This window comes from Lithobates pipiens, unplaced genomic scaffold, assembly GCF_037356315.1.
Source record: "Lithobates pipiens isolate NorthernLeopardFrog02 unplaced genomic scaffold, aLitPip1_a1.2 Scaffold_8, whole genome shotgun sequence".
NCBI lineage: Eukaryota > Metazoa > Chordata > Amphibia > Anura > Ranidae > Lithobates > Lithobates pipiens.
This window is the reverse complement of record NW_027507903.1, coordinates 661,995,261-662,018,952: the sequence shown is the minus strand read 5'-3', so window position 1 is coordinate 662,018,952 and position 23,692 is coordinate 661,995,261. Positions and strand designations below refer to the sequence as shown.

Here is a 23,692-nt window from a genome sequence, read left to right as displayed (position 1 = left end):
CCTATATCTGTACTCCTAGGAGGAGGGGTCACCATATAGAGAAATCTATTATCCCGATATCTGTACTCCTAGGAGGAGGGGTCACCATATAGACAAATCTATTATCCCGATATCTGTACTCCTAGGAGGAGGGGTCACCATATAGAGAAATCTATTATCCCGATATCTGCACTCCTAGGAGGAGGGGTCACCATATACAGAAATCTATTATCCCTATATCTGTACTCCTAGGAGGAGGGGTCACCATATAGACAAATCTATTATCCCGATATCTGTACTCCTAGGAGGAGGGGTCACCATATACAGAAATCTATTATCCCCATATCTGTACTCCTAGGAGGAGGGGTCACCATATACAGAAATCTATTATCCCGATATCTGTACTCCCAGGAGGAGGGGTCACCATATAGAGAAATCTATTATCCCGATATCTGTACTCCTAGGAGGAGGGGTCACCATATACAGAAATCTATTATCCTGATATCTGCACTCCTAGGAGGAGGGGTCACCATATACAGAAATCTATTATCCTGATATCTGTACTCCTAGGAGGAGGGGTCACTATATACAGAAATCTATTATCCCCATATCTGTACTCCTAGGAGGAGGGGTCACCATATACAGAAATCTATTATCCCGATAACTGTACTCCCAGGAGGAGGGGTCGCCATATACAGAAATCTATTATCCCGATATCTGTACTCCTAGGAGGAGGGGGTCACCATAATACAGAAATCTATTATCCTGATATCTGCACTCCTAGGAGGAGGGGGTCACCATATACAGAAATCTATTATCCTGATATCTGCACTCCTAGGAGGAGGGGTCACCATATACAGAAATCTATTATCCTGATATCTGTACTCCTAGGAGGAGGGGTCACCATAATACAGAAATCTATTATCCTGATATCTGCACTCCTAGGAGGAGGGGTCACCATATACAGAAATCTATTATCCTGATATCTGCACTCCTAGGAGGAGGGGTCACCATATACAGAAATCTATCATCCTGATATCTGTACTCCTAGGAGGAGGGGTCACCATATAGAGAAATCTATTATCCCGATATCTGTACTCCTAGGAGGAGGGGTCACCATATAGAGAAATCTATTATCCCGATATCTGAATTCCTAGGGGGGGGGTCACCATATAGAGAAATCTATTATCCCGATATCTGAACTCCTAGGAGGAGGGGTCACCATAATACAGAAATCTATTATCCTGATATCTGTACTCCTAGGAGGAGGGGTCACCATATACAGAAATCTATTATCCCGATATCTGTACTCCTAGGAGGAGGGGTCACCATAATACAGAAATCTATTATCCTGATATCTGTACTCCTAGGAGGAGGGGTCACCATATACAGAAATCTATTATCCTGATATCTGTACTCCTAGGAGGAGGGGTCACCATATAGAGTAATCTATTATCCCGATATCTGTACTCTTAGGAAATATCTGTTTGTCCTTCCATCTCCATCTTTCCATTCTGCAGCAGCTGATCTTTGTTAAAAGCCGGGGTCACCTTAAATAAAATATAATAATTGTAGACTGGACCATAGATTGTAGACTACGTGACCAATCTTCACTCCATGGAATCTACTTTATGCTGCCTTTACACTGATCTGTCTTTCTTCCGCTTTTGCCTTTAAAAAAAGGGGAAGAAAAACACAAGACCCTGAAATCCTGCGAAATCCTTTCACACCGATCAGTTGTTTTGTAACGTCGGCATTTTGTAAAATCCTGATTGCTGCATTTTTGGTGCAGTAAAAATAAAAGAAAAGTCTAAAAAAATACACCACCTGATTAAAATAAATTAAAAGCGCATCAAAAACGCAAACCGCGTTACACCTGCTTTATTCACTAGTGCATTAAGAGCCAGAATTGTGGCAAAAACAAGGAAGAAAAGCAGCAACAATACATATGCATTTTTACCACCTTTGTGCCCAATTGTTGTTACATTTTTTGTACATTGTATGAAAAGATACATTTGTTGTACACTGTAAAATTGAAAAAAAAAATTATACATTTACACATTTTTGCAGTAAAAATGTGCATTTATTATTATTTTTATTTATTTATTTTGAAGAATACATTTTAATTTAATTAATTACATTTAATTATTTTGTTAGAAAATTTCCAGCAACACGAGACATCAAAGTGCAGCGTTAGATCTCCAGATCACTTATCCCCGGGGATAAAAATGGCAGCGGCAGATGTTTCTCTAGTTATCTATACAACATACACTTCTTGAAGATTTTGTTTATTGACAATGAGGCTCAATAATCAGATTAGGAATCTGTTGAGTCTTTTTTTATTCACACAAGGACCCATCGAATCGCTCTTCCTAACCCCTTCATGACGAAGGGAAAGCCAATCATAACTTCTGAACACAGTTTTGCAACTTTGACTTGTGTTAGTAGATTTGTATAAATATCATCACAACTGCTTGGTGTATCCGGGTGGATTATACCGTGTGTTTTTGGACTTTAATTTGGTGGTAAATGGTAACGGATTTCTCCTGATTTATTCTTATTATTTTATTATTATCAAAGGAAACCTGACCCCAAAAAGTATATTTCTTGCTATTACCATAACTTACCACCAAAGAACAATCCAAAGTAAATTCTCCTGCTTCTGACAATTGCAGTGATACCACATATGTGGACGTTAGTGGTTGCATGTACCGTACTATGGACCAGAAACAATGGTGTGCATTTTGACCTTTTTTAACCTACCTAATTACACTGACCCTAACTCTGACACTGACCTAGATTAAACTGTCTTTAATATTAGTATTAGTAAGGTTACATAGTTAATATGGTTGAAAAAAGACATAAATCCACCCAGTTCAACCCACAAATTGCTATTATTATTATTATATTTATTTATGTTATTTTATTTCATTATATTATTATTATTATTATTATTATTATTATTATTATTATTATTATTATTATTATTACATAGTTAATCTGTTTCACAAATCCATCCAGTTCAACCAATATATTATTATTATATTTATTATTATTATATAATGATTATTATCATTATTATTATTATTATTATTATTATTATTATTATTATTATTATTATTATTATTACTATTATTATTATTATTATTATTAATAAGGTTACATAGTTAATGTGGTTGAAAAAAAACACAAATCCCCCCAGTTCAACCCACAAATTGTTATTATTATTATATTTATTTATGTTATTTTATTTCATATTATTATTATTATTATTATTATTATTATTATTATTACATAGTTAATCTGTTTCATAAATCCATCCAGTTCAACCAATATATTATTATTATCATTATTATTATTATTATTATTATTATTATTATTATTATTAATAAGGTTACATAGTTAATGTGGTTGAAAAAAGACACAAATCCATCCAGTTCAACCCACAAATTGTTATTATTATTATTATTATTATTATTATTATTATTATTATTATTATTATTATTATTATTATTATTATTATTTGTTATGTTATTTTATTTCACCTTCTTCTTCATCTTCTTCTTCTTCTTCTTCTTCTTCTTCTTCTTCTTCTTATTATTATTATTATTATTATTATTATTATTATTATAGTTAATCTGTTTCACAAATCCATCCAGTTCAACAAACATATTATTATAATAATAATAATAATAATTATTATTATTATTATTATTATTATTATTATTATTATTATTATTAAGTTGCATAATTAATGTGGTTGAAAAAAAGACACAAATCCATGCAGTTTATTATTATATTTATTTATTTTATTTAATATAATTATTATTATTATTATTATTATTAATGTTACATAGTTAATCTTGTTAAAAAAAAGACAAAAATCCATCCAGTTCTACCAACAGATTATTATTATTATTATTATTATTATTATTATTATTGTTACTTAGTTAATATGGTTGAGAAAAACACAAATCCATGCTGTTTAACAAACAGATTATCATTATTATTTTTATATTTATTTATTTTGAATAAAAATCAAAATTACAATTGTGCTACCAATATACTAAATGTAAAGTATAGCAGCCAGCATCAACAATGATTGAATTGTGAAAGTGAAGATATAAATTGAAAAATGCAGCGCTACCAGGATATGCCCCCCCCCCCCCCCCCCCCCCGAGGAAAAACCACAAGAGGGAATACCCCCGCAAAACGAAAATATAATAAATGTAAGTAAGATCATGTAAGATCATAAGACATGTGTTCCCTCTTGTGGGTTTTCTTCTGGGGGGCATATCCTGGTAGTGCTGAATTTTTTAATTTATATTTATTTATTTTATTTATTATTATTATTATTATTATTATTATTATTATTATTATTATTATTATAGTTCCATAGTTAATGCGGTTGAAAAAAGACACAAATCCATGCAGTTTAACAAACAGATTAGTATTATTATTAATATTTTTATTATTATCATTATATTTATTTATTTTATTTAATATTATTATTATTATTATTATTATTATTATTGCTACATAGTTAATCGGGTTGGAAAAAAGGCACAAATCCATCCAGTCCAGCCAACATATTTTTTATTATTATTATTATTATTAGCTCACACGCATATTAATTCTTTGTTGGACTGGAAGTTTTTTTATGGTGTTCACTTTTTCACATATAGGATTCATTATTTTTGGACATTCTCTAATGTATTATTAATGTTATTGTGTAGTTTTGCACTTTTGTTTATTTACTATATGTTGGTATATTGTAATAATATCATTCACATTATTAGAGCACTTTAGTTTTGAGGGTGCAACACTGGTTTATTCAGGTATTGGACCACCCCTCCCCATTTCAAGGAAGCGCCATTTACCCCATTTAATTCACTTACTGTTATTATTATATTATTTATTATTATTATTATTATTATTATTATTATTATTATTATTGTTACATGAGTAATCTGGTTGAGAAAAACACAAATCCATCCAGTTCAACCAGCAGATTATTATTATTATTATTATTATTATTGTTACATGGTTAATATGGTTGAGGAAAACACAAATCCATCCAGTTCAGCCAACAGATTATTATTATTATTATTATTATTGTTATTATTGTTACATGGTTAATCTGGTTGAGAAAAACACAAATATATCCAGTTCAACCAACAGATTATTATTATTATTATTATTATTATTATTATTATTATTTTATTTATTTATTAATTTTCTTTATTATTATTTTTATTTATTTATAATATTTATTTATGTATTTTTGTTATTTATTTTTACAGTTTCTCCTCTAGCATAGTATTATTTTCTCCATTCAAGAGGATAAAACACACATAGGGGCAGGCTGAACAGTGATTGATCACTGTGATATCCAATCAGAGTTGTGATCACACTGATCAGGTGATCGGGAACTTGGCCTTGCGGTTCCCGATTGTTAGTACAAGACCCTGGAGCGTTCAGGGAGAACTCGGTCTCTGTGCTTGGAGTGAAATACCAGCGCAAACACAGCAGCACATATGTGCGGCCCCACGGATAACGACCCACTTCCATGAGGGTGCATAAGTCCAAACGCCCCATCACTTCAGAAATATGAGGTGCAGCATTAGCTTTCCATGTCCTAACAAGCATTGCTCTGGCTGGAATAGTGTTGCTGTTTTTTTTTTATGGCATGTTAGTGGTTATCAGGCATCGTGATTGACATGGATCTACATTGCTGGACAACATGACTGATGGTGTTTGCACATCGTGGGCCTTTAGTTTCCTGCCTGGTATGGATTTTATGAGAGAACCCCATGCAAAAAAAAAGTAATAAAAAACATGAGGTTTACGCCAGACCCTCAGAGCATGGCAGACCAGGAAAGAGGAGGTGAGGGTGCCTTGCCAAGGGGGACCCCACCTTGTCCCTGTACTGTTGAAGACAAGGGCCTCTTCCCAAAACACTGGCCTGGAGGTTGTGGGAGGTCTGTGGGCAGAGGGCTTAATACAATCTGGAAGCCCCTTTAATAGAAGGGGGGCTACCAGGACCTGGATCACTTGCTGGTGGCACTACCTGAGCTGAAGGGCGCAGTTCCAATGGCCACCAGCAGGTGTCTCCCAGCAGCCAGCATATCCCAGTAAGTAGGCTCCACCTGATGCTGGCTGCCGGGAAGATATATAATCCCTTCCTTGACTTTTCAACAGTGCTTCGGTGTTAGCCTTATGCCTGCTTGTTGATTTTCTTGATCCCTGTCTTATCCTGTATCCTGTTACCCCATCTCCCCATCTCTGTTCCCAGTCCCAGTAATACTCCTGTCCTGTTTATGAGAGCTTCCCTTCCATTATATATAGTGTATTATAGTTAGGTTGTTGGTTTAGTTGTACTCCACTATCATGTTATTGGCAATACCTGGATCACCTGCTGGTGGCCCTGCGGTTCCCAGAGCTGAAGGGTGATCCCAGGAGCCTGGAGATCCCAGTAATTAGATTCCACCTGATTCTGGCTGCTGGGAAACACCCACTGGTGGCCAATGGAATGGTGCCCTTCAGCTCTGGGAACCACAGTGCCACCACCAGGTGACCCAGGTCCTGACAGGGGCCTACTGATACTGGCCTCCATTTGAATAAATGAGGAGTACATAGTACTTCTAATATTTCACAAATTGTAAAGAGTAAATAAAAACAAATACATAGACTTTAACGAGTCATTTGATTAAAATACAGATCTCCATCAATCATAAAGTCCACCACCCACTGAGCTGCCGAAGAAAAAAAATGCTGCCCGCCGACACACATCTTGCTTGTCACATCCCTTGTGCTGAATGGTGGCTCTGGAGGAGGACAGGGGTTGGGTTATACTGGTGATATCTTTGACCATATTTGTGCATGACCATATATGGTCAATGGTGTTACTGGTGCCCTGTGATGTCATTGACCAGATATGGTCAGTGACATCACCCAGGAGGCCCAGCTGCTTTTTATATATCAGTTATCATCAGCCAGACCTGTCATTCAGCGTGACTGAAGCAAATTCAAAGCCAACAAACAAATTGAATGGGTTATAAACAAAGGGTCTGCATCTCCCCAGGGGTGCCATTGACCATGACCATATATGGTCAATGATGTTACTGGTATACCATGACGTCATTGATCAAATATTCTCATGTCCATATATGGTCAATGATGTCACCCTGGAAGCCACACCCCTTTGTATATGTCAGGTGTCATCAGCCAGACCTGTCATTCGGCATGAGGGAAGCGTTGGAACGAGACATGTTCAGACTTAAATGTTTGGACTGAACATTCATCTCATCTCTAGTTGTGACTTTTGTGGCCTCTCAATGAAGATGCCTTTGGCCATAACATTTTTGTCTGTTTCTACTAACAAATGCTGAGCCAGAGATGAATTACTTCTCATTTGTGTTTGTATTTTCTCAGGGCGATGGAGCTGGGTGTGCTGGTGTTGCTGTTGATGGTCCCTGCATCTCTTGCACAGGAAGGTAGGTGGTAGACCCTGCATACACTTGCCGCTAGTGGAAATCAGTCATGTGTAATATTCCATCCTCTCTGCTTTTCAAACACTCCTCTGCTTTTCCATTTCTCCTTTATTTAAAGAGCTTCCACAGAGAAGAGCTTGGCTTCTTCCGAGCCCCCCACCCAACCCTGACCCCACCAATAGGATGCTATGCTCCAAGAATTACAGACCTTATATCTCTGGGTTCCATTGGAGAGATGGGGCTGGGTGAGGCCTAAGCCATGATCTGCAATTGCACAGAGACAGCAATAAAACCTGACAGGGCGTCTAATCCTGCTCTACTCTGTCCAAAAAAATAAAAAAACCTTTTGCCTTTAGTTATATTTTAGGGGTGGAGCTGTCATTGACACTCATTTGCAGTATGTAGTATGAGTGGAGTGATGGGCTGGTATTGGACAAGTTTTGGGGTCGGCCACTCAGTGCAGCAATTCTCTGCAAGGACCTTTTGGAACCAGAAACAAATGAAACAAATGAAAGTCATAAAGTTCCCCCAAAGTGTCCTCTCGGGTTTACTATCGTTATATCTCGCATTGAGGATACAACCTAGTCATCATTAAGCCAAAGTGACCTGTCCATGGTTAAGTCCACCGGAGCAATCCCTAACATCTAACCCCCGTGCCCATACCCTCTCGAATTTATGTGCATTACCCCTATTTTGATAGATACGCTTTTTCAATCGCAACAGCTCACCTATACTGTTAACCCATCCCCTCAGAGTAGGGAAATCTTTGACTTCCAAAGTATCATAATCAGCTTTCTTGCCTGGAACAAGACTCTAAGCACAGCCACTCTGGTGTGCACCTCCCAGTCGTACTCTTCCAATTTACCCCATAGGCAGGCCCTTGGGTCTAGGGGAAGGGTCACCTAAAACACTAAATTGACTCTATTCACCACCCCCGCCCAATAGGCATTCAGTTTCAGGCAGCGCCACCCAAGGTGCATCAAGTCCCCGTGATCTTGCTTACACCTCTTACAAGTAGATTTGGTTTGTAAACCCATTAGGCGTAAAATACACCCTCAGAAGAATATACAGTTGAGTCAGCCTTTTTGATACATTTAATAAACACATAACCACTGTCTGAAATGCCTCCTCCCATTGGTCTCCATCCATTTGGTCAACATCGCGTTCCCACCGTTCCATCACCCTCAGGGGGTGCCGCCCCATATAAGACTGGAGAAGCATGGCATAACTTTATGAGATAAAGCCTTTGGACGAGGCGGCATCCCTAATGAGACCGAACAAAACAGTGGGGGATAGGTGCCATTTCGAGGAGTTATTCTGTGCTCTAACTGCATGTTGTAGCTGCTCCCAAATTGTCCTTAAAGTGGAGTTCCACCCAAAAATTTAACTTCTGCTTTAAGAGATGATGACCCCCTGACATGCCACATTTGGCATGTCATTTTTGGGGGGGGGCGGATACCCTCTTTTTAGAGGAATCCAGCTCCCACTTCCTCCTGGGGCTCCACAGCCCTGGAAGGTTCACCTCTCCCTCCCTGAAATCTTCTGAGAGATGTCACAGGTCCCAGAAGATTGCCCGGCCAATCACAGTGCGCACAGTGCATGCCCGGCTGTGAAGCCAGGCACCCACATTAGTGAGAGAAGAGGGAGAGGAGCGGGGCTTCGTACACCCACATCGCTGGACTGTAGGACAGGTGAGTGTCCGATTATTAAAGTGGTTGTAAGCCCATTACAACCACTTTAACCTACAGGTAAGTCTAGATTAAGGCTTACCTGTAGGTGCAAGAAATATCTCCCTGTTTAGGAGATATTTGCAGAAATAGCAGCACCAATGTCTACTGTGCATGCGCCGTAGACATCGGGGGCAGGCGCACTGAGCATGCGGCCACTAACAGACGGGAGTGAAGTCATCACTGCTCCGGCCAGTCACAGCGCCGGAGATATAAGATATTTTGCAGCTCCAGAAGGCAGGTGAGGGCCAGAGATATAAGACATTTTGCAGCTCCAGAAGGCAGGTGAGGATCTGATGACACACACTACAAAGCATAAAGCAGAGAGCCGAATATAATCTGAGACCTGAGTGGAGGGAATGGGCACAGCCTCTTCGGCATATTATGTGAGAGACCGTAGCCACAAATATTGTTCAGTGGCTGGACTGTATGGCATTAGCTTAGCTAAGCTGTAATTTAAGAGTAGGGATGAGCCGAACACCCCCCGGTTCGGTTCGCACCAGAACTTGCGAACGACCCCCGCGTTCGGTACGAACGTTAGAACCCCATTGAAGTCTATGGGACTCGAACGTTCGAATTGGAAAGTGCTCATTTTAACGGCTAATATGCAAGATAGTGTCCTAAAAAGGGTTTGGCGACCTGCCTCCTGCCTCAGGGGACATGGGTCACTGCAAAAAAAAGTTTTAAAAACTACCGTTTTGGTGGGAGCACTGATTTTAATGACGATTAAAGTGAAAAAAAAAAAGTGAAATATTCCTTTAAATATGGTGCCTGGTGGGTGTCTGTAGTATGCCTGTGAAGTGCCACGTGTTTCCCGTGTTTAGAACAGTCCCTGCACAAAATGACATTAAGCGGAAATAACACCATTTAAAACTGCTTGCGGTTTTAATGTTATATCTGGTTCCTGCAATATGGTTGAAAATCATTGAGAAACATGGCATGGGTAGCCCTCCCTGCCCATTATCAGCCTATTTGGGTTTTGTACGCATATTAAGGGGAACCCTGTACCCATATTAAAAAAAGGAAATGCGTGTGGCCCCCAGGCCCTATATACTCAGAACAGAAGTATACAGGCGGTGCAAACAAGACAGGGACTGTGTAGGTTTGTTGTGTTAAGTTGAATCTGTTTGTAATTTTCAACTGGTACATTTTTAAAGTGTAGCTCCAGTCAAAAAAACTATTTTTAAGCTTTTTGGAAAACATAGGGAAGGGTTATCACCCCTGTATAATTTGTTTTGTCGTCCATCTTTTTTCATCTCACTTGCTGTTGTCTCCTTCCGTTTGCAAGTAGGAGATGTTTGTAAATTGGATGTTTGAAAGTAGGGGCCTGCCCTATATGCTCTGCAGAAATGGCAGAACAAGGTGTTGGTTTTGCAACAACATTGTAAGCCCTCAAAGTGACTCTTGGTGGGCGCTGGAGCGCCCTGCTGTGAACGATTATATCAAGAATTGTAATTACATGCCATTGTTGAACAGTGGTAGAAAAATTGACCTTTGGTGGTTGTGGTGCTGGTGCCACAACACTATAAGTCCTCACAGTTACTCTGGGTGGGCACGGGAAGGGGCCCTCCTGTGAAATATTATATCAAGAATTGTAATTACATGTCCCTGTTAAACAGGGGCAGAAAAATTGGGCCTTAGGCACTGGTGCCATCACACTGCAACCTCTGCCATACACTCTAGTTTTATTGCAGGAATTAGCCCTGCTGCAAAGCATTGCATCAAAAATTGTACTTAAACGCCCCTGTTAAACAGGGGCAGAAAAATTGGGCCTTAGGCACTGGTGCCATCACACTGCAACCTCTGCCATACACTCTAGTTTTATTGCAGGAATTAGCCCTGCTGCAAAGCATTGCATCAAAAATTGTACTTAAACGCCCCTGTTAAACAGGGGCAGAAAAATTGGGCCTTAGGCACTGGTGCCATCACACTGCAACCTCTGCCATACACTCTAGTTTTATTGCAGGAATTAGCCCTGCTGCAAAGCATTGCATCAAAAATTGTACTTAAACGCCCCTGTTAAACAGGGGCAGAAAAATTGGGCCTTAGGCACTGGTGCCATCACACTGCAACCTCTGCCATATACTCTAGTTTTATTGCAGGAATTAGCCCTGCTGCAAAGCATTGCATCACAAATTGTACTTAAACGCCCCTGTTAAACAGGGGCAGAAAAATTGGGCCTTAGGCACTGGTGCCATCACAGTGCAACCTCTGCCATACACTCTAGTTTTATTGCAGGAATTAGCCCTGCTGCAAAGCATTGCATCAAAAATTGTACTTAAACGCCCCTGTTAAACAGGGGCAGAAAAATTGGGCCTTAGGCACTGGTGCCATCACACTGCAACCTCTGCCATACACTCTAGTTTTATTGCAGGAATTAGCCCTGCTGCAAAGCATTGCATCAAAAATTGTACTTAAACGCCCCTGTTAAACAGGGGCAGAAAAATTGGGCCTTAGGCACTGGTGCCATCACACTGCAACCTCTGCCATATACTCTAGTTTTATTGCAGGAATTAGCCCTGCTGCAAAGCATTGCATCAAAAATTGTACTTAAACGCCCCTGTTAAACAGGGGCAGAAAAATTGGGCCTTAGGCACTGGTGCCATCACACTGCAACCTCTGCCATATACTCTAGTTTTATTGCAGGAATTAGCCCTGCTGCAAAGCATTGCATCAAAAATTGTACTTAAACGCCCCTGTTAAACAGGGGCAGAAAAATTGGGCCTTAGGCACTGGTGCCATCACACTGCAACCTCTGCCATACACTCTAGTTTTATTGCAGGAATTAGCCCTGCTGCAAAGCATTGCATCAAAAATTGTACTTAAACGCCCCTGTTAAACAGGGGCAGAAAAATTGGGCCTTAGGCACTGGTGCCATCACACTGCAACCTCTGCCATACACTCTAGTTTTATTGTAGGAATTAGCCCTGCTGCAAAGCATTGCATCAAAAATTGTACTTAAACGCCCCTGTTAAACAGGGGCAGAAAAATTGGGCCTTAGGCACTGGTGCCATCACACTGCAACCTCTGCCATATACTCTAGTTTTATTGCAGGAATTAGCCCTGCTGCAAAGCATTGCATCAAAAATTGTACTTAAACGCCCCTGTTAAACAGGGGCAGAAAAATTGGGCCTTAGGCACTGGTGCCATCACACTGCAACCTCTGCCATATACTCTAGTTTTATTGCAGGAATTAGCCCTGCTGCAAAGCATTGCATCAAAAATTGTACTTAAACGCCCCTGTTAAACAGGGGCAGAAAAATTGGGCTGCTGGCATCACCCAGAACCAAAAATGTTCTTCCAACATATCAGCGGAGGAGGAAGAGGATAGACAATCAACATAACAGGACAGTCACTCAGCATCAGCATAGGCAGTCTTGAAGGGATGTGGTATTTCAAAAAAAATTATTCGGTTACATCAGCTTCAGGTGCTTGGTAGCTGTGGGTGATCCAAGACTGATTCATCTTGATGAAGGTCAGTCGATCAACTGATTCGGTGGACAGGCGCACCCTGTGATCGGTAACGAAGCCACCAGCAGCACTGAAGGTGCGTTCCGAAAGAACGCTGGATGCAGGACAGGCCAGTAGCTCAATTGCATACTGTGCAAGCTCTGGCCAGTGATCCATCCTCAAGACCCAGTAAGCCAGAGGATTTTCAGTGGGAAAGGTGTCCAAGTCTGACCTTGCCCCTAGGTATTCCTGCACCATGTAAATTAGACGCTGGCGATGGGTGCTGGAACCAATCATACCTTGGGGCTGCGGACTAAAAAATTGTCTGAAAGCATCAGTCAGACGGCCACCTTCTCCACCGCTCCTTCTGACTGATGCCTCAGCAACACGTTGTCCAGGACCAGGAGTTTGTGACCTCCCAGTCTCTGGGAACGCGTTGCACAGAGCTTTCTGCAAGGCCTCCCAGAGATGTCTCATCCTCTGCTCCCTCTGCGATGGCAAGATAAGGTCGGCAACCTTACCCTTGTACCGTGGATCAAGGAGAGTGGCCAGCCAGTAATGGTCCCTCTCCTTGATCCGAAGAATACGAGGATCCTTCCGCAGGCTTTGCAGGATCAGGGAGGCCATGCAGCGTAGGTTAGCTGAGGCATTCGGTCCGGAGTCCTCTGGGTCACTAAGGACAACATGATCCGCAGCTACCTCCTCCCAGCCACGTACAAGTCCACGTGTTTCTTGGGACTGTAAATCATCCCTATAAGACTGCTGCTGCTGATGCTGAGTGCCAGCCTCCACCTCCATGCTGACACAATCATCCTCCTCCTCCTCTTCCTCCTCCTCACCCTCTTCCTGTGTGATGGGTGGCACAGCAGGAACACTGTCTGGATAAAGGGGGCCTTGAGAGGCAAGGAAGTCCTCCTCTTCCTGCCTCTGTTCTGCCTCAAGTGCCCTGTCCATTATTCCACGCAGCGTATGCTCCAAGAGGTGGACAAGAGGTATAGTGTCACTGATGCATGCACTGTCACTGCTCACCATCCTTGTGGCCTCCTCAAACGGTGACAGGACAGTGCATGCATCCCTGATCATGCCCCACTGGCGTGGTGAGAAAAAACCAAGCTCCCCTGACCCTGTCCTGGTGCCGTAGTCGCACAGGTACTCATTGATGGCCCTCTGCTGCGTGTGCAGCCGCTGCAGCATGGCCAATGTTGAGTTCCATCTGGTGGGCATGTCACATATAAGGCGGTTCTTGGGCAGGTTCAACTCCTTTTGGAGCTCAGCCAGCCGAGCACAGGCATTAAATGATCGGCGGAAATGCACACAGACTCTCCTGGCCTGTTTCAGGACATCCTGTAAGCCGGGGTACCTGCCCAAGAACCGCTGCACCACCAGGTTAAGGACGTGAGCTACACAGGGCACATGGGTCAGTTGTCCCTGTCGGAGGGCGGAGAGGAGGTTGGTGCCATTGTCGCAAACCACCATTCCTGGCTTAAGCTGGCGTGGCGTCAACCACCTCTCGGCCTGCCCCTGCAGAGGTGACAAAACATCCGCCCCAGTGTGGCTCCTGTCCCCCAAACAAGCCAGCGCAAGCACGGCATGGCATCGTTTTGCCTGCGTACTTGCGTAGCCCCTGCAACGCCTACGGAGCACCGCTGGTTCTGAGGACAGAGCACTGGAAGAGGCCATGGAGGAAGAAGAAGAGGAGGGGGTGGAGGAGAGAGGTGTGTCACAACCAATAGTAGCATTTTGGAGGCGTGGTGGCGGAACAACCTCCAACACTACTGCACCTTGTCCTGCATCCTTCCCAGCAGCCAGGAGAGTGACCCAATGGGCCATGAAAGACAGGTAACGTCCCTGTCCATGCCTGCTGGACCATGAGTCAGCGGTAATATGCACCTTACCACTGCCCGCCCTGTCCAGCGAGGCAAGGACATTGCCTTCCACATGCCGGTAGAGAGCCGGAATCGCCTTCCGTGAGAAAAAGTGGCGTTTGGGGACCTGCCACTGAGGAACCGCACATTGTACAAACTCACGGAAGGGGGCCGAGTCTACCAACTGAAAAGGCAGCAGTTGAAGTGCTAGCAATTTAGCCAAGCTAGCATTCAACCGCTGGGCATGTGGATGGCTGGGAGTAAATTTCTTCCGCCGGTCCAGCAGCTGGGGCAGGGACATTTGTCTGCTATAATCGGACGTGGATGTACCACTAGCAGAGTTCCCGGAAGCACTTGGCTGTGACACACCTAATTCTACACCTTCATTCCTCTCAGAGCAGGTTTCAGAGAGGACTGAAGGTCTAGTGGGGTTGGAGATGCCAGCTGATGAGGAGCAAGGAGAGGTCCGCTTTGTTCTTTGGTGTGGGTCTTTGAGGTATGCTTGCCAACGAGCTGCATGGCAGGTCAACATATGTCTGGTCAAGCATGTGGTGCCCAAGCGGCTGATGTTTTGGCCATGTGAGATACGCTTGAGACATATGTTGCAAATAGCAGCGGTGCGATCTGATGCACTCGTCTCAAAAAAGGCCCACACCAAAGAACTTTTAGAATAACGCGCAGAGGAAGCGCTCTGCGCAGAGGAAGCGCTCTGCGCAGAGGAAGCGCTCTGCGCAGAGGAAGCGCTCTGCGCAGGCGGAGCTCTGCGGTGTGATTCAGTCGGTGTGCTGCCCCTAAGCTGGCCCCCGGAGGGCATCCTGCCTCGTTGGACATGTGCCTCCTCCTCCTCCTCCTCCCTCCTTCCAGGCACCCACGTGGAGTCAGTGCCCTCATCATCCCCTCCCTCTTCATCGCTGTAGCAAACCTGGCAGTATGCTGCAGCTTGTGGAACATGACTGCCAGATTGCTGTCCTTCTTGAGCATCCCCTCTCTCTGTGCTCACACTACTGCCTTCCTCTAGCTGAGTGTCATCATCAGAGCCCACCAAACACTGGGCATCCTCCTGGAGCATGTACCCAACACTGTGCTCAAAGAGTTCAGGAGACTCCTCAGGAGGACGTGGTGGGTCTAGGGAAGGAGTCACTGATGATGACATTGAGAGGAGGGACGACGATGTGTTGGCAGCTGCTTTTCTACTACCCTGAGACTGGGTGAGAGAGGATGAGGAGGATGAAGAGGGCTTGGTCATCCACTCTACCAAGTCGTTGGCATGTTGCGGTTCAACATGTCCAGCTGCAGAAAAGAAGGACAAGCATGTCCCATGGCCACGTGCTGATGACAATGCACCGCGTCCACGACCAGCACTGTTGTCTCTAGACACAGAGCCTGCTTGCCCTCTTTTATCGTCTCGCGCCTGTCTGCCTCTCCTTGCTGGCCTTCCAGACATGGTAATGGCCTGAAGGGAGTTGGGTAAAACAGTAGTTGGGTAGTTTATATTGTGCTGGAGGCACACGACACCCACTAACTCCTGCAGATGCCTTTTTTATAGAACAGCAGAGTTAAAGGGGTATATACAGATGTATACTGTGCTGTGCTGGAAGCACACACAACTTCCAATAACTCCAGCAGATGTCAATCGGGCCCAAATAGAGAACAGCTATGTAGGTGGATAATAGCGGTATGTACTGGGTACAGAGCAGGCACACAGCACGCACTATCTCCTGAGTGACACTACTGACTGCAAGCTCTATTGTTAAAGATGGACCACTAGCTATATAGGTGAGGTGAATATCATGGTGTATACTGCGGTCAGGGCACGCAGACAATAACAAGAAAACAGCAGAGTTAAAGGGGTATATACAGATGTATACTGTGCTGTGCTGGAGGCACACACAACTTCCAATAACTCCCGCAGATGCCAATCGGGCCCAAATAGAGAACAGCTATGTAGGTGGATAATAGCGGTATGTACTGGGTACAGAGCAGGCACACAGCACGCACTATCTCCTGAGTGACACTACTGACTGCAAGCTCTATTGTTAAAGATGGACCACTAGCTATATAGGTGAGGTGAATATCACGGTGTATACTGCGGTCAGGGCACGCAGACAATAACCAGAAAACAGCAGAGTTAAAGGGGTATATACAGATGTATACTGTGCTGTGCTGGAGGCACACACAACTTCCAATAACTCCAGCAAATGACAATCGGGCTCAAATAGAGAACAGCTATGTAGGTGTATATAGTGGTATGTACTGGGTACAGAGCACGCAGACAGCACGCACTAACACTACTGACTGCAAGCTCTATTATTAAAGCTAGATCACTAGCTATATAGGTGAGGTGAATATAGTGGTGTATACTGCGGTCAGGGCACAGACAGTAACCACTACACAAGAGCAAAATAGTAAATCAGCCAAAAACGATTGGTGTGTACTGTGTTGAAGGTACACAGAACACCCACTGCTTCAGATGCTAACAAACACTACACGAGGCCGCCTGAAAGGCAGCTTTATATAGTGTGGGGCGTGCACTACACAGCCTGAGCTATGATTGGCCACAGGCAGGATGCCTGTGGCCAACCATTGCTCTCCTCGCTACTGGCGCTGCGATTGGCCAAGCATGCGGGGTCACAGTGCATGCTTGGCCAATCGTGAGACAGCAATGCATTGCGCCATCGCAATGCATTGTGGGCCACACGAATTTTGCCGCGAACGGCCCAAACGTTCGGAATTCGGCGAACGCACGAACGACCGATGTTCGAGTCGAACGTGCGTTCGACTCGAACACGAAGCTCATCCCTATTTAAGAGGGAGAGACGGTGCATGTTTTATATTCAAATAGGCAATATAGTGTATTATCTGAGATACAACAGCCACAAACAGAGGCACAACTAAAACCTTTAGGGCAATGGTGCAAGAAACCACAAAGGGCCTGCCTGATCTCACGGCCCTTCCCTTCAGACCCTGGGCCCTTCCCACTGATTCCAGGGCCCTTTACTCCCATCATGGGGCCATTTATTACGGTCCCACAGTGGGACCCTGTGACGGACCCCCGTACTCAACATGAGTCTGTCCGCTGTAAATGCTTCCTTTGTCTGGTACGTCTGGCACGATCCAAGATCCTTCAGAGCACCCAGTCATTAGCCCTAACTAAATGTAGTGTGAAAACAACAGTTTATTCAAACACATCTAACAACAGATATACGCTAAGGGGACAATCACCCCCCCCCCCCTTAGCATTCAGGGTGAGGTAAACAGTCCAATCAGCAAGGAGAACTGTTGGAGGAAGGCCCCCCTCCCAAGGCATAATGAAACAGGGTGTGTCGACACAGGTGGATTCAAACTTCTCATCAGTAGATCACATACATATACATCCCATAATAGGTTGCCTTAAAACAGACACAAACAATAGAACAATGGTATACAGGCACTTAGCAAACACATAACAAACCCCACCCCACCTCAAACTATCTAGCAATGGTCTGTGAAATACTTCTACAAGATTCTAGCAGTCTTAAAGGTGAGATAATTCATCTTGAAACATTTCTTGAAGGATATTGCTCACAACCATTAATGTCCCAAGTGAAAAGAGCCCCCTTCACTTCCTCACCACAAACCACGCATACAGAATCCAGAACAACAGTGTCAAGAGGAAATGCTGAATCTGGTGTGGTTGTACGCAAGTGCGTCCTTTGTGACCCTGGTAGTTCTGCCACTGTCACCTTTCCTGTCCATTGTTAATCAGTAGCTGCCTTAAGTAGTACATGGTAGAGGTATCTGGCAATTGAGGGGTCAATTGTTAGCCACCTGTTCATCTCCCTCCCCAGCAGCTATGGAGTTAAAGGGGTTGTAAAGGTTCTTTTTTTACTTTGTAAATAGGTTCCTTTAAGCTAGTGCATTGTTGGTTCACTTACCTTTTCCTTCGATTTCCTTTCTAAATGCTTTTTTTCTGTGTCTGAATTTCCCACTTCCTGTTTCTCCTCAGTAAACTTCACACCATCATCTGAGTGGTGTTTAGTCAGCCAGAACGGCTTACTGAGGAGGAACAGGAAGTGAGAAATTCAGACAAAGAAAACAAAGAAAAAAAAACATTTAGAAGGGAAATTGAAGGAAAAGTTAAGTGAACCAACAATGCACTAGCTTAAAGGAACCTATTTAGAAAATAAAAAGTCTGTGCAGCCATTCAGCTCCTGTTCTCTGCTCATACACAATGGATGTGTAGTCCTGGGTCACTTCCATGTGGCCCCGGGGATCAGCAATATTAATAGTGATACCTGATGTCTGTGTCCCCACTCGGTTGTCACAGTCTCTATGCTTCTAAATTCCTTCCAATAAAATCCTGCACCCCCTGCCTCTGTTGTTTCCCGGCATGTATGAAGGTAAATGCTTTCAGGGAACTCTTCAGCTCAAATTTAGCATTTAGAATAATTCCCAAAATGCTTCACTGTGTGATCTGAAGACAGGCAGCAGCACTTCTGGGGGCACCAGGGGAGCATACAGAGGAGCCTGGGCAACAAGAAGAACAGAGCGGCGGAGGCGGCATTTACTAAATCCAATCAGCTGTATTTTCCTACAGCGACTGAATACCAGTGGGAGGGAGAGGAGGAGAAGCTGTCTTTCAGCTGCTGCAGGAAAATACAGCTGATTGTTCCTCTTTCTGCCTAGTCCCCCTGGAGCATGAGAGGAGGTCGCAATTGTGACCCCTGCGACCCCTATTGCTATGCCCATGACCACAAATAATTTCTAGTGCCAGAGCATCAGAATAGGCTGCAAACCTTGATGTGCAACACAGGATTTTCCCTGCAGTAAACATTAGAAATTTAGGATGGTGGCATTTGCCAGACTGTGCTGTGTGATACTGACACATAGAAGAAGGGGGGACTGTTTGGCCTCCAAAATGCATTTTCTTTTCTTGTTGTTGTTACCATGCTTGTCATTTGTGGATTTTTTTAATTCCTACTAAGCCCTTGTACACACGGTCGGAGATTCCGTCGGAATGTTTTCTATCGGACTGTTTTGGCGGAAATTCCGACTGTGTGTGGTCTACATCGGACTGTTTCTGTCGGAGTATCCGACAGACCAAGTTTTCCAACTTGTTGGTAAAATTTTCCGCCAAAATGCTCCGATCGGACATACTCCGATCATGTGTAGAGAATTCCAATCGGACAAAGTGCCACTCATGCTCAGATCAAATTCCTACACCAAAGCTATTGGCTACTAGCCTGAACGTAGTCCCGTCGTAACGAAATAACGTTATCACATCGGATTTTCTAACAACTTTGTCCGACCGTCTGTATGCAACAGTTTCGGACAAAATCTGTCGGACAAAGTCCGACGGATTTGGTTGTCGGAATCTCTGACCGTGTGTACAAGGGCTAAGACTTTTAACATGTGTGTTTGGCTTTCCTTCTGGTTCAAATGCAACCAGACAACTGGCGCCAAATCTTGGAAACCACAGAACATTGCCCTATTAACACCACAGCCATAGAATCCAACTGTAAATTATTAATGTGGTGGTATATGGTCCCCCCAAAGATTGGCTAAATTCGTCCCCACATTGTCTGGGAAATGTTTCTTTGACTGCCAAATGCCTGGGACCCTCTTGCACATCTGGTGGGACTGCCTTAAAATTAAGCATTTCTGGAAGGGAGTCTACCTAATAGTATATACCTTGCTAGGCAAGGGTATGTTCAAGTCACCAAAGGAGACTTTACTGAACCTGAAAAATGACTGGACTGTACTACTAGACAGTCTTGCCTCTTCATAGTTTCATAGTTTCATAGTTAGTAAGGTTGAATAAAGACACCAGTCCATCCAGTTCAACCTGAGTGTCTACAATTGTCCCTATCCCTGTACATTGCACACTCACATTGGTCCCTACCCTCAAGGAGCCCACCATCCAAGGTCCCCATTCATATACTAGGGCCAATTTTGGACAGAAGCCAATTAACCTACCTGCATGTCTTTGGATTGTGGGAGGAAACCGGAGTACCCGGAGGAAACCCACACAGGCACAGGGAGAACATGCAAACTCCAGGCAGGTAGTGTTGTGGTTGGGACGTTTTTGTTTACGGCAACCAGGCAGACATTGGTGAAAGTGTGGTGGTCTCCCACACCAACAATCGCCTAGGTGAAACAGAAAATTATGTGGTACACGACCCAAGAAAAGCGACGGGACTCGAAAGTTGGAATATACTTGGTACCCATGGATAGAGTTCTACACTCCTACAGGCATTGATAGGTCCATGATATTCCTGAAGAGGAATGGTACTGTTGGCCTCATCTCACGGTTTTTGTGCTGGCATTTTGATATGTTAAAAAAAATAAAACCTTTATGCCCCGTACACACGAGCAGACTTAAGTCCGACAGACTTCCAAAGGAGTTCCGTCGGAGTTCTGCTGGAATTCCGACGGAGTTCTGACAGACTTTTCGGCCGAACGGACTTGGCCACACACAATCACACTAAACTCCGACGGATTCGAACGTGATGACGTACGACTCGGCTCGAATAAGGAAGTTCATAGCCAGTAGCCAATAGCTGCCCTAGCGTCGGTTTTAGTCCGTCAGAGTAGCATACACACGAGCGGAGTTTTCGAAGGGGACCGGGTCCGGCGGAGTTCCTTCGGGAAAATTTGAAGCATGTTCCATATTCTAAAGTCCGTCAGACTTTGGTGAATCAAAAGTCCGTTGCAGCCCACACACGATCGGATAGTCTGATGGACTCGGTCCTTCGGACTTTGGATGTTGAAAAGTCCGCTCGTGTGTACGCGGCATTAGAGTTTAAAACCACTTTGATGAATGTGGAGCCAGTTTATATTCCTGATAGTGTTAGCAATCCTATACTTCACAAATGAGGTCTAAAAATAATATTTTAGCTGAACTTTTGGAGATAATATTAATGATAATATAAATAATCATAATCACCATCTTAATAATAATAATATTTATATTATGATTATTTTTTAAATAATAATAATTATTTTAAATTATTAAATTATTATTTATTAAGTATTATTGATTATTATTAGTAAAAAAATATTAAATGATAGAAAATGTAAGCTGCCAAAACACATTTGTTTTCTTTTCCTACGCCATACTGGATCTGAAAACAACATCTCTATACAAAAAATAAAAATAAATATAATGATCTTCTGAGATATACAGTATGAGTGTATTTAATTATTTTTATGTTGGATTCTATCATCTATCAATAAATTATGAGTTTATAGCATCTAAGCTTTGATAAGTATCAGTAATGAGTTTTCTCCATTTCCTTCCCTAGACTTGGAGGGTAAAATGTTCGTCTTCCCCAAAGAAACCAACACCACTCATGTCATTCTAAGACCTACAATTACAGAGCCATTGCAGAAAGTCAGCGTCTGTCTACGCACCTACAGTGAACTTTCACGCCAGAATCCTCTCTTCTCTTTATCTACTCCAACATACAGAGATGCTTTTCTAATCAGGTTCCAGGCTCCAACCACCTACACTGTATACATAAACCATGGAAGCATTGTTTTCAAGAGGGATTCAGAGCCTCCAGACTGGAGCCATATCTGTGTGACCTGGGACTCGAGAACTGGGGAAGTCCAACTTTGGGTGAATGGGAAGAACTCCACCAAAGGATATAATAGGGGGCAGCCTTCTATCGCAGTTAAAAGCAGCATTATTCTGGGACACGATTCCTATGGTGGGGGTGTTAATGCTTCTCAGTCATTGGTTGGGGAAATTAGTGATGTCAACATGTGGGATTATGTCCTGACTCCAGAAGACATCCAAAAGGTCATATCTGGTGACCACCATGGAAATGTCATTAATTGGAAGTCTCTACTCTATGAAATGAAAGGGGGTGTTCTTCTCCAGCCTACAAATTTGCGTAAGTCTGTCATCTTATCTATATACACTTTAATTACTATTATTTATTATGATTTATTTGTTTTGCACATCAACAACGAGAGATTACAATGACCATTATAAGTGAAAATCACACAAGAAATCAACGTTCTCATGGAGTAACTAGAACATCCGAAAGTTGTAACCTAGATTCCTAATCGGTGAGAGTTTTTTTGAGGTCTAAAAACTGGATTTTTGTGTTACTCATCGTAAAATGCCTTTCACTGAGTTTATTGACGGAAACAGCTGTTTCTTCTTTATCTATGACCAAGCCTTCTGCTTGGTCATAGGATAAAGATGAAGGAGCTGTGTCCCTCCATGAACGTAAAAGAAATCAAACTTTCTTCTTGTGATTTTATCTATTTTGCTCAAATCTTTTTCTCCACTTGAAACAAAATACTGAGAAAGAAATAATACAATCACAAGATACACATAACCTCTATACCAACTTCATTCTTTCTGTGTTCTGCGTCACTCTATCAGTAGTAGAAAAATTTAATTTAAAAGATTAGTGGAGTAAGTATCAAAATGTCCAATTGTCATTTGATATTTTAGGGGAACCTGCAAGCATTAGCATACCAATGAAATTATATCATTATTAAAGCTGATTTCCAAAAATTTAGCCACTTTGTAAAAAGTGAAGGCTATAAGTTAAGTCCAATTAAGAGCATATCACCTCCTGAACTTACTGTATCTCCATTATTCATATATGACTGTGTTATGGCTCTGCCAGAGAATACACTGAGTATCCTAAGCCCCTGTACACACGGTCAGAGAATCCGTCAGAATGTGTCCTATTGGACCGTGTTGTTGGATAATCCGACTGTGTGTGGTATGCATCGGACTGATTCCGTCAGAATATCCTTTCGGACCCAATTTTCCAACTTGTTGGAAATATTTCCCGACCAACTGGTTCGATCGGACATACTCCGATCATGTGTAGAGAATTTTTATCGGACCAAGTGCCACGCATGCTCAGATCAAATTCCTACATCAAAGCTATTGGCTACTAGCCTGAACGTAGTCCCATCGTAACGAAATTACGTCATCACGTTCTGAATGATCGGATTTTTCGACAACTTAGTCCGACCGTGTGTATGCAACAGTTTCAGACAAGATCCGACGGACAAAATCCGACGGACAAAATCTGACGGATTTGGTTGTTGAAATCTCCGACCGTGTGTACAGGGGCTAAGACTGTGTGAGGGGTTAGCTCGGCAGCGGGTGTGTGTGACCCCCTGGATGGGTTCACAACACAAAGTCAGGCACAGCAGACAGCGGTGT

At 43.0% G+C, this 23,692-nt stretch overlaps 1 protein-coding gene across 3 annotated transcripts in view; it reads left to right on the top strand.

Annotated features, from left to right (window-relative positions):
- LOC143961839 (uncharacterized) overlaps window positions 1-23,692 on the top strand; it is a 299,153-nt gene that overhangs the window by 249,065 nt on the left and 26,396 nt on the right. The window contains exons 2-3 of one of the 3 annotated variants that reach the window (XM_077471173.1): window positions 7,414-7,475; window positions 21,798-22,391. In XM_077471173.1, the coding sequence (XP_077327299.1) occupies window positions 7,418-7,475; window positions 21,798-22,391 (652 nt within the window). In that variant the 5' untranslated portion in view covers window positions 7,414-7,417. Of the gene's footprint in view, window positions 1-7,339; window positions 7,476-21,797; window positions 22,392-23,692 lie in introns of those variants that run through there. The other 2 variants (XM_077471172.1, XM_077471171.1) reach the window with 2 other exon arrangements.